This window comes from Drosophila sechellia, chromosome X, assembly GCF_004382195.2.
Source record: "Drosophila sechellia strain sech25 chromosome X, ASM438219v1, whole genome shotgun sequence".
Classification (NCBI taxonomy): Eukaryota; Metazoa; Arthropoda; class Insecta; order Diptera; family Drosophilidae; genus Drosophila; species Drosophila sechellia.
The window spans coordinates 2297876-2309429 of NC_045954.1; the positions used below are offsets into that span (position 1 = coordinate 2297876).

An 11554-nucleotide genomic window follows, 5' to 3' on the forward strand; every position below is an offset into this window, starting at 1 on the left:
GTTTTGGTCGCTTGGAAAAGCAAAGCAAATCGTTTGGTCAAGCAACTGTGTAAATACACGTTGTGCGTATCCGCAGGTCAAAATGCAATCGGCACGAGCTGGGATATTGCGTAGGCGACGAAGGTGACCGCAGATGTTTCGCATTCACCCGAAAACTCAATGCGATGCTATGACAACAAAAAAAATTATATTTTTTCGTCTTTCGGAAATGGTTCAGAAAGCATCTATAAACCTAACATTTAAAGACTAGGTTTCAATGGATACATGCCAACACCTTTCTAGACTATGAAGCTAGCCAAGGTATTTCAAATATCACCATTTCTATTCAATACGCATGGAAGTTGCCAAAGTTACTAAAAAAACATTTTGACATTTATGACAAGAAGCTGATATTTAAAGTATTTCCCATTTCAAAAGAAAAGAAAAGTGTACTTCATTGTTTTTGATTTAATGCTTTTATTTTAAAAAAATAATTATTTGGGTAACAAATATTTGCTTAAAATTAAATAATGAAAAAAAAGGTATATTCGAAAACTACATAACAGCAGCAAAAAAAAATGGTTTGTTAGTAATTCGAATAAATAGTGATTAAGGTGGGCTACGAAATTATGTACAGTAATTGAAAGATGATTAGTTTACGACTTAGGAACTAGTTAAGCGTCATAGTTAAGCGTTTTCCCCCCGTTTGTCAGCGTTGCTCGCTTCCTCGTCTTCATCTGCATCTCGCATTTAGTTTCTCTTCTCTTTTTTTTGGCTATCCGAGGATCTGTTTGAAAGGACCTCTTCTCAGACATATATAGATGAGGGCAGGGCCAATCCCACCTCGAAGTAATTGCGCTCGTCCACCTTGTAGCGCTTAATGGGGGACTCCTTGGCGACGATCTCCTTGCGGGTCCTCTTCAGGGCCTTAACTGGAGTCTCCAGGCAGAAGGTGTTGTCGCAGGGGGCGGACTTGGGGGCCACTGGAGTGTCCAGTTGGACAAGCAAGTTGTGTGAAATCTTGGACAGGGGCGAGGCCGGTTCCGGAGTGGCCATCAGGTTGTGCATGGGCAAGGGAACCAGACCAAAGCTCAGATCCGCGGCCGGATCGTCTCCAGGTGCGTAGGATGGCGACAGCACCTCCTGGGGGCAGTTCGACTCCATTTGCTGCTTGACCAAGGTGCGCCTGCGCAGATTGAAGGTGGACCTTCTCGGCTTCTTCTTGGTGCTGACATTCGCCTTGCAGGCGGAATCCAAGATGGCATCGATGAGGCGATCCAAAGTCTGATCCCCCATCTGCGTGGAGGCAGGCTGCGGTGTGCTTGGACGCACTTCCACCTTGGGGGTGGGTGGCTCCAGCACTGCCGGCTCCTGCAACTCCGGCTCCAAGGTGGCCACAAAGTCCTCGTCCAGTCTGCGCTGCTTGAGTTTGGTAACTCCTGCACCCGAGCCCACTATGTAGCGCGGCTGGCCCAGAAAGGGATCCAACGGAGCCAGGCCCCTCAGCGCCAAGTGCTGACCACTGGGCAGTCCGTTGGGCGAGTAATCCTCGGCAAAACGTGGCAATGTGGTGGCGTATCGCACACTCTGTACCCTTTGGGGCGCCTGACTGCGCACCACCGCCTCCGGGGTGACATTCCGGATATCGCTCAGCGGCGCCAGGACCAGGGGACTGTTGAGCAGCCTGGAAATGGGCACTGGCGTGGAGGTGTAGCCCACGGTATCGGGCACGTTCTCCTTGTTGGCGATGGTGGCCCTCCGCTGACGGCGCTGCCTCCTCTGCAGCCTCCTCCTCTGCGGCTGGTTGGCATCCTGATCGTGCACGGGAATCTCGTTCAGGCGCTGCGCCGATGCCGTCCACTTTAGCATGTTGTGTGTGGTTCTGTTTCTGCTGCTCCTGGTGCACAAAAAAAAAGATGTACTTCTAGACTCTGCTATTCTTCTGCTCTCGACCGCTCTCGCTGACAAACTGAAGCGGTACGGGGAGCGGGCTGCGTTTTATACCCGCTCGGCGCTCAGGGGTTAATGGCTAGGGGTTACGGGGCTAGGGGTTGTTGCGCAAGAGGCACCCCGGCGGGCAGAAGGACACTCGCTCTCTCCGGCTATCTCTCTTTGGGTGAGAAGGCTCTCTTTCTGGCGAGAAAACCTTCGGCCGAAGGATGGATGTGTGTGGTATCAAACTGTCTTTGGATTTTGAGGAACTTGAGCAACAAGCTCGAGAATGTCAGAAGCTTAGCTTAGAATATGAAAGTATAATTTCACATTATATATGTGAGCCCACAAGATCTGATACTTTGATGAAGATTTTAAGAAGTGCTTGGCTTCGTTCTTTCCCACAGTTCCCAGTACCGGCCGAGAATCACCCACTCCAATCCAGCCACTCATCCACAGCACCACCACACGAAAATGACATCTAGATGTCTATCGGCCAGCGCTTGGTTATTAAATTTGCTTTCATTCCCCTCAAGGAAGTCTGCTTCCTTTCGCCCTTGTCTCCCCCTCATTTGAATGGACATTTAGAGCAGCAACAGGCTGGAAAACAGTGAACGGAAAAAGTAGAAGGGAAGCCAGGTTGGCCGGCTAATTAGCCCATGCCAAGTCCAACTTCCTGGCCGACAGCTCCTCGTCATTTTAGCCACTTGTCGTAGCGCGGTATCAGTATTAATTGCGGCTCTTTAGCGGCCGCAAATGCAATTTATATACTGGGCGGCTTTAATTGAAAATGTTTGCCACTTCCGGAAGGAAGCATTAGAAAAATGTTACGAACTCTGGGAAAAGTCCTGTTCAAAGCGTCAGTTGTTCACCCAACAGGGGAAAAGTTTGTACACAGTATGCATTATCAAATTATCAACTTTTTAATAGGTGTTCCTTCTACAAATATAAGGACCTCATGCCGTGCAAATTCACAACTTGTGAGGATTTGACTTTGAGATGTTCTGTGGTAAAAGGATATGGTTCCCATGACCTTTGTAGTGATCTATATTTTAAAGCACAGCCGCAGTCCTCCATATGAATATGAAATGTGGAACCAATAAGTATATTATATTTCCGATGACAAGATCAAAGATAACTGCCCCCATATGTGGCTCTTGACCAGCTGAAGATGAAGTGATCGTCGAGATCCCTGAGTGATCTTCAAGTGATCATCGACCAGCGATCCTAAGTGACGTTCAAGTGATCGCAGCACGTCATCTCCTGGACTTGGATCACTCAAAGTGTCCGTGACCGACGTGGCTGGCTATCTGGCGGTCTGATCTAGTTCAGGATATAAGGCGCATCCTTGAATGGGATCTGGTCCCCTGGAGATATCTTTATTTGCGATCAATCGCTGAAAGATTTTCGCTAACGGGGATCGTATATTTCGCACGTTATCCTTTTCGGCTTTTTTGCGGTGAAAGTAGTTTTGTTTCGTATGTGTTCATGTGACTATCTTCCGATCGGCTTTCAGCCTGGATAGGGACACAAAAAGGGTGCAGGGGTAGTTAATCGATTGCCCCGTTCCATCCACTGAAATGGCGAATTTCTCAACTTTTCAACTCTTTTTCAGCGTTTACTTTGCGAAATGCGCTCCTTTTGCTTACTTTTTACCTCTTTTCCCTTCGATTTGCCCTCGTTATGTCCCCGAGTCCTTCGATTCTCTTTGTGGCGCTGAGTTATTGCTGTTTACACAGCCGCACAAAAGGATTAAATGGGTTTTTGAGAGAGTTTCCAGCGCTAAGAAAGGATTCCGGCATGTTGATTAATATGATTTAACGAGCATCCTGCCTAACAAGGCGTATCCCGTCTAGTCTTCACCGGCAATTTCCACACAAAATTACCATAATCCTCGCATTTTCTGCGGTTTAGAGGGACACAACGAAACACAAAATGGATAAAGAACAACACGAAAACCTCTCAAATTCAATTTGAATTTTCGGCATTTCGTGTGCGACGATTTTACGCTTAATTAACGAGCCCAAGGACCCTGCCTCAAGGACTGCCCGAAGTCACGATCCAGTCCCGATCGCTGTATGCAAATTGCCCATGCATTTTTTACCGCTCCTCCCGGCCTGCATCTCCCGTCTCTTTCCCCTGCACGCGTGCTCGAGCCAGAGCGCGTCGCCAAGAGCCACTTGACTTTCACTCTCACTCAGCCGGCGTCCCGAGGTCCTGCGCTCCTGAGGTCCTGCGCAGCGAAGCCGGAGGAACTTGCATGCTCGACTGCAAGGTCGCGAATCCGCTAGAGATGCGTGCTCAACCCGTTTACCATCCAGATGTGAAGAGTACTGGGTAGCACCTCCTACGATTATATGTTCTAAGCTATGAGTTGTAAGTTAGTCGTGTTTACTTGGACAATTGTGTGCGAGCGGTTTACCCCTTTTGAACGTGTGAATTAGCTACTCGAACCTCTCTGGCAGGCTCGATCGGTATTACCCTCCCCTTCGAACGCCTTTGCATATGTGCTTACATGCAGATCGGCCACTTTGGCTGGATCCTACAGATAGGGCTGCTTTATTGTTGCCGCATTTGATTAATGCGCCCGTGTTCGCATTGTTTGCGAAATTTATCGATATTTGATTTGCTGCGCGCCGCCTGAAATGGCATTCAAAGTGCCCAAAGTGTATCAAATGCTTGTCGCGCGGCTTTGTTTGCGTTTTGCATAACGGAGGGAAAGTGTTTGCGAAAGGGGAAAGTTCGCATATAGCCATGCGATGCATTGGGCGGTAGGACAGTAGGAAAGTAGGAAAGTGCCAGTTTGCGACTTCATTAACGCGCTGCGAAAAGGTTGTGGGGATTTTACGTTTTACGACTCTAAGCGGAAACCGCAAAAAAGTGAAGCCATTAAATCATAAATGAGCTGAAATGATTAATTGATTTCATAACTTTTACGCTGGCATTTTCGCTGGAGGCAGGGGACTAAAAATGACTGGCACTATATAAAGGATAAATTGCCAAATGGCAATAGCAACACGGGCCCCTGGCAAATATCATGTTTATGCTCATAACTTTCCAACTCAAAAGTCGACCAACTGTCAACTGTCAAATACGAGACAGTTTCGCAAACGGATCCTGGTCATTTGGGGTGGGGGATACTCTCCTAAGGACGACGACTGAGACTCGAATTGTGACCCTGAAAAAATAAAGAAGAGGCAGCGCAAACTGGAACACACGAAAGGACACCCAAAGGATGCGTCTGAGGCAGACAGCGCAAGACAATGGATGCCATAATGAACAGCAGATACAGATACAGATACATATAGAAATACAAGCGCGAGCACGGACGGAGATCCTGATAAACAGATACAGATACGCAACGGGAGATGTCTGCTGCATCCAAGGAGCAGAAAATAAATTGCAACAAAGGAACGCCAGGGAAAGGATGCGAAGTGGGCAAAAAATCAGAGGCCGGGGCTGAAATTATTGCAAATAATTTAGAGCACATATTGCAGGGATCCGAAAAAAAGGATCCGACTGCCGATCCCTTTTCGGTTTGTTCGATTGTCATTTGCCCACAGCGAAAATCAGCAAGGACTCGCAGGAGCAAACCCAAGAAGTAGGTCTTCTTCCAGCCCTCGAACATAAATTTGCAACAATTAAAAACAAAGTTAATTAAAATTTATGTGCGACAGTTTCTGCACTCTCGAGCAAAAGAAAGTGCGGATCGGGCCCATCCTTTGGCTAATTTCTGGGTGTGTCCTGCGAAATGGAGAGGCATTCTGCGCTTCAACAGTCCACTTAAAAAATGAGATAGGGCACCAAGAAAGCAAGTCGAGCATCGCAAATAAAGATGTTTGGGCGCACATAAAAAATGGGCGGATCGGGGAGGAAGCGAGGTGATGACCATCGATGACCACCGATGGCCAGTGGTTGACCCATACGACGCACAATGGATTTTATGGCGTATTGGTCAAATATATATGGCCAATTCCTTACACAATAGCCTCTTTGTCCCCTTTTTTTTTAGAAATTACAGACTGCTTCTAGAAGTTATGAAAAAATATATTTGAAAAGACGTATGAAAAGCGAGAGAATTGTCACCAATTTCACTTAATTAATGAGATGGCTTAAAAAAGTTCGACTTTGGTCTTCAACAACTTTTCGACCACCAATAATTAGTACTGATATTTTTTGTTAAGCTGATTTGCCGTCGAAAAACAATCAGGACTTTGGCCACAGCACACAATGAGGCGCACTGTATTGGCTCCTCCCGCCCGCTGTTCCGGAATCCTTTGGTGGATTCCGATCGGGCGGCGGCTGTTTTGCATAGGAACCGCAGTCGGCGCCTCCGGTTTTACGATCCAGCGGGGGGCTACGATCCTACGTTGCGGGCTTTGGTGTCCTGCTCCGCTTCCGATCGGCCCAATTCGAATTGGCGCGTCCTTTGTTCGCCTCACGAGCTCTCGACGAAGACAAAGCCGGCCTGTCAGTTTTTGATGCGATGCCGATGCGTAGCAGATTTATTGGCCTCTGGCTTTGTTTGGTCGCATCCTGGGCATCGGGATTGGACTCGGACTCGTCCTTGTCACGTTCCACACGCTGCGAGGACTCGGGGCTCTGCACGTTGGACTAAGGAGCGTGAAAGTGCCGAATGTCCGGCAGCCGGACCTCAACAAAGGATCAAGGACCGAGATGAGCCAATTTCAATTTCAATTCCCATTCCGATTTCTTGCGCAAAAATTACCCAAAACGTCTCTAAATTAGAGCAACTGTCTTGGGCGGCTCTGCCGAGGTGCGCAGATTGGTTCGGTGGTTGGAGGGCCACTCTGGATTGCAGCTGCGTCCATTCGTCTTTCGTGCCTACGACTACCGGACTTTTCACCTATTATCCTTTTACCTGGCTATGAGGAGCTCTTGAAAGGCTTTCCCTAAATCTAAATCGATTCGGAGCAGACTCTAAAATGCCGATGTGGCTGATCGAGTCAATTTACTCCGATGTTTATTCAGTTTTAAGACATTCTGATACATTATTTGGTTACATGCCTTACTTGAAGGACCTCTAAATAGGTTTAGTAATACTACAACTAAACTAGATTGGTTTCTGTGAAGTTTTAGTATAGAACTACCTTCACACAATTTATCGCAAGATTCCACTCATTCAACTATAATTTCATTACGATCTGACCATTCGAAGTTTATTAAATATGAATTGGGCAAGGGCGGGGAACAGGGGAAGTCAGGAGGGACCCTATCGGCGCATCCTTCGCATGTAATTAGCCCTGCAGCTCGGCTATGGAAATCCGCTTGCCACCTTGATTGACAATCCCCTGATCCGATCCCGATCTGCCAGATCCTCGTAAGTGATGTTCTGCGAGGGACGCGAACAAAAAAGGCATGCCTAAAAAAGAAACATTTCCCACGTAACCGAAGATGTCAGGAAAAAAACGTCGCACCCCCAGGAGAAAGCAATGTTGTTGCAACCATAGCTAACAAGCCTGTAATTACTCGGCGGAGATTGTTGCCCGAGTAACACCTTAATGGACTTTCCGTCGGGACCTCAGGGCTCACAGTCATCGCCGTTCGTCAGTTACCCCCCAGAAAATGCAGGGCACACGGTAAAATTTGCATAAAAAATTCAGAAATACCCAAGAATCGGAAAATAAAAATCCGAGATGGTGTCAGGGTGAATCCTTTCGATGATATTTTGACATGACATCGTGGAAATATTTATTTGTCATCGCCTTGACAAAGGGATTAGGCGCAATCATATTTTACGGACATGAAAATCCGTGTTCTGCTGTCCCGGAATTAGCATAGGTCCAAAGTGCAGGAAATATTTTGACACCCAGTCCCGTGCAAGGACACAAAGACAGTTCAATTATGAGCACAAAGGGTTAGGGGTTGCCAAGCAGTTGGAGTCGGAATTCTGGCCAGCGTAAGCTGGCTTACATAACCCGCCGCACAAAGCAAATCGGGACTAAGTCGCTTAGCGAACTGCACGACGTTTTAAGATCCCCTGACATCTGTCGGACCTCTGCGTTTCCGATCCCCACAGCCATTTCTTATCGCCAGTGCCACATCGCACGGCGTCTCTAAATGCAGCAATTAACTTAAAGGCCACCTCAAGATATCCCTAGCTGCGCAAGGAAGAGAGCTCACTCAAGCGCGGAGTCCAAGTCAGCCTCTAAGTAGTTGCACTTCCGACAATTACTGCGCAGCCAGGACCCCGAAGACTGGACATTCCTTGGCTCCTGTGGGGGAGTACTCGTAGTTGAAATGATTGCGGTCAACTCGGGATCGCGTTTCTCAGGGTCATAGCTCGCTAAACATGCCCGCTACTCTTTCTTTCCTTCCTTCCCAACCCTCCAGTGCGACTTTCTTGGTTTGCTTTTCGTGAGATATCTTTTGGAGGAGCAAAGACCGTGTTCATGACACAGATCCTATGGATTTTGCGATCTTGTAATCATTGATCATATAAATATAGGAAAAACTTGTGTTCATTTATTGTTTACACTACATTTTTTATGCACTTATTCCTATCAGTAGGGATACAGATCCCATTAATTGTCGAGTGGTCATCGAACCAAGCGAGACTTAAAAGGAAATGAACACGGCAAACAGCTCTATAAAACTAGGTAAACATCGATGTGAAACCCACCCAAAACCAAACACCACCCCCTGTTTGCGAGCTCGAAATTAAGAAATTACAATGCGACGGCACAAAACGTCGCATGGCCAATTAAAATGCATTCGTTTTAAGCCTATCAAAACAGTTGGAACAACTTGCTTGAAGCGATAAGCAAATACCAATAAAAAGGACATCGGCTCGGCGGAAAAGTGTGGGATGATACGGCATGGAGCGTCATCTGGCTGATCGGTTCGTGTTGGACAATTTAATGCAATTAGTGCGATACGCGATGGTCAGTGTTTTGGGCATCGCTTTCGGTATCGGCACTCCGTATTCCATATCGGTAATTACATAATTACAGCGCGTGTCCTGCAATCGAAGGGATGTACGGAACGTGTATCCTCTATCCACCCTCTCCTCGGATCAGAAGAAGGTGGCACATGTCATATGCCGCGGCATTCCAGTTCCAATTGCGATTCCGATTTCACTCGGCTGATTAATGATATTATGTAATCCCATTAGGGGCCTTTCGGCCTCGGGGCAGTTTGCTGAAAATAGAATCGAACCGAGCCGAACTGAAAAGAAAATGCCTGTGAAATGCAGCCAACCGCAATAATCGCGAACGGCAAAGAGCGAAAATAGAAAATCGCAAAAATCGAAAGCAAAACATTAGGCGCCTAATGCGACTTAGCCCAAAATGGGAGGGATCTGGAAATGGACGTGCCAGTGGTAATGGCAGCGAAAGCCAAGAAAACCAGACCAACGAACTACTTCAGTGACGATGTGTTAATTTCATTTGATTGACATCTGTCGGGTAGAGGGCCGTACGACTGCGATCCTCGTTCCCAATCCGGCGGATTCTTCCTTAAAAAAGGAAATGTCCTATCTCTTGACTTGTCATGTAAATCTCAAGGATGTTGTTGCGGCTGGCCAAGCATGACGCTTCATATTTTCGGGGATTGCGCCTAGGCGAAGGACTTCACGTCACAGGACATTGTCCCGATTGAGCTGTCAGCGGATGACGGCACACAAACCCATAATCTAAATCGAAAAACGGCAGAAAGCAACTTTTTCAGGTCCGAATCTGAAAGAGATAATCGTGTATCCATGTATGACATGTATACGCGATACAAGGACATCCTCCGAGAGAGTCAATGTCAGGACTTTCCTATCTTTCTCCCGAAGGACAGATGCAAACTTGGCCAGCGCCGGGAAAAGAGCAGCAACAGCAAAAGAGGAAGAGCAAGGGAAGGATTGTAATTTAAGACACTGCCATTCATGACGTTTAAATTTCGCAAATTGTCAAAATTATTGCATTCGATATGCAGCGCACAAAGCGAAGGGAAAATTGTGCAATGAAGCCGACTGCATTTTGCATGCCCTGCCCTTAACCCTTGAGTGAGAATGAGAGTGAGGAGGTACTCTAATCACTCGGAAAATGCCTCCCATCCCCGCCCCTCCTGCGAAATTCTTGAGGAGTGTGTGAAAAATTGATAGACTTGTCATTCGCTCGTCGGTCGTCGGTCGCCGGCGGGGTGGATTTCCATTGCGCCCGTTGTCCTGTTGTCCTCCTTCTCATAAAGTTGCATAAATGTCAGGCGACTGTCATGACAACCTCTTGTAAACGCCCCATAATTTTTATTATTAATGGACTCGGCCCGCCATAATCGATGAGCTGATATATCTGCTATATATCCCTTCCATATCTGCCATCGATTCGCATGCCGAAAAGAGTTGGCAGGGGTTCCAAGGAAGCACAGACCTATCCGCTTTGTTTTGTTATTTAGTACTCATGTACTTGGAGTGAAATCCTAAAATTATTTTCTTCAGCGTTGGTGCTTACCTAAACTTATTTAGGAACACCTCCATATAGATATTCTATTCAAATTATTAATGTTCATATTAAAATTGCAGGTTTTCAAGACCTATCTAAAACTTTGTGTTATATTGCCAGACATGCAATATAATATTTATTCAAAAGCTTAACAAATTGAAATAATCTACATCTTACACCCTGTTTCTTGTCAAATGTATATAAGCTAAGCGCACTTTAATATCGACTATTTTCAAGTATTCGATAAGTGTTAACTGGATCGTGTCTACGCTAAGTCTAGTAAAGTTTCTGATCCGTAAATGTGAGCAGCTAAATTCGGTTCGATTGAGCGCTATCTACATCCAAGTTTCCAACCACAAAAACCCAACAAAATTTTCTCCTTTTTCCAATCGTGATGTAAAAAAATTTTCCGAAGTTCCAACTAAAACAAATAAAAAAACGATAAACTTGGCAAACAAATGTGTTATGATTTTAAGTAACAAAAATATCAGAATTTTACCCACAACTTCGTAGCTTAATTTCCTTTCGAGTGGCATTCACATCTGAACATTTTTAGCCCGAATTTTACCATTTTTCGAAAAAAAATCGTGATGTAACCCTTATAAAAATGTGAAAATTTCGCAAAAAATTATTTTTACCAAATGATCTAAAAAGTGAAATGGGTCGTTTGGTAAGGTTGCCAGCTGCAAAAAACAGTACGTTTCGTATCTGTGCGTCTTCATTTTGAGAAGTTATAACTAAAAATCCACAAAAAGATTATTTCTATTAAATAAAGTTAATAAAGTTCCCTAGTTGGTTTTCAGTAGACACCTTATACTGATTATGATCGCCTGGTACGATAAACCAAATAAGGCAAATTGTGTGATTTTTCGGTTTAAATTTCTAAACGAACTGAAATACCAGATGGTGACGCTGAGTAAATCGAATTCTTACAGAGCCTAAAAGTATGCAACAAATATATGAGCACCATTGAGTGTCAATTTGGCGCGGCCTAAAAGCTTAGTGGTTTGGTGGGTATACGATTTATAGTAGTTGCATTATAATTATTATTAGTTAATAGGTAGCTTTTGCTGCTCTCTGCATTTATTCTTTATCAACATTTAAGGTAAGTTGCACATTTTGTCCGCTTTTCGGGGGATAAACCTAATCGCGCTTGTGCGTCCATTTTTGAATTACTAATAAAAAATTGCATCAAC

At 45.6% G+C, this 11554-nt stretch overlaps 1 protein-coding gene across 1 annotated transcript; it reads right to left on the minus strand.

Annotated features, from left to right (window-relative positions):
• Positions 1 to 548: 548 nt before the first annotated feature.
• Positions 549 to 1931, minus strand: LOC6616149. The gene has a single exon (XM_002040478.2). The coding sequence runs from the start codon at positions 1846 to 1848 to the stop codon at positions 787 to 789; it is 1062 nt and encodes a 353-aa protein (XP_002040514.1). The 5' UTR covers positions 1849 to 1931; the 3' UTR covers positions 549 to 786.
• Positions 1932 to 11554: the final 9623 nt, after the last annotated feature.

What these genes read in the sequence shown, in the direction of transcription:
- LOC6616149 (XM_002040478.2), bottom strand. Translation starts at nt 1,848, where the DNA reads ATGCTAAAGTGGACGGCATCGGCGCAGCGCCTGAACGAGATTCCCGTG.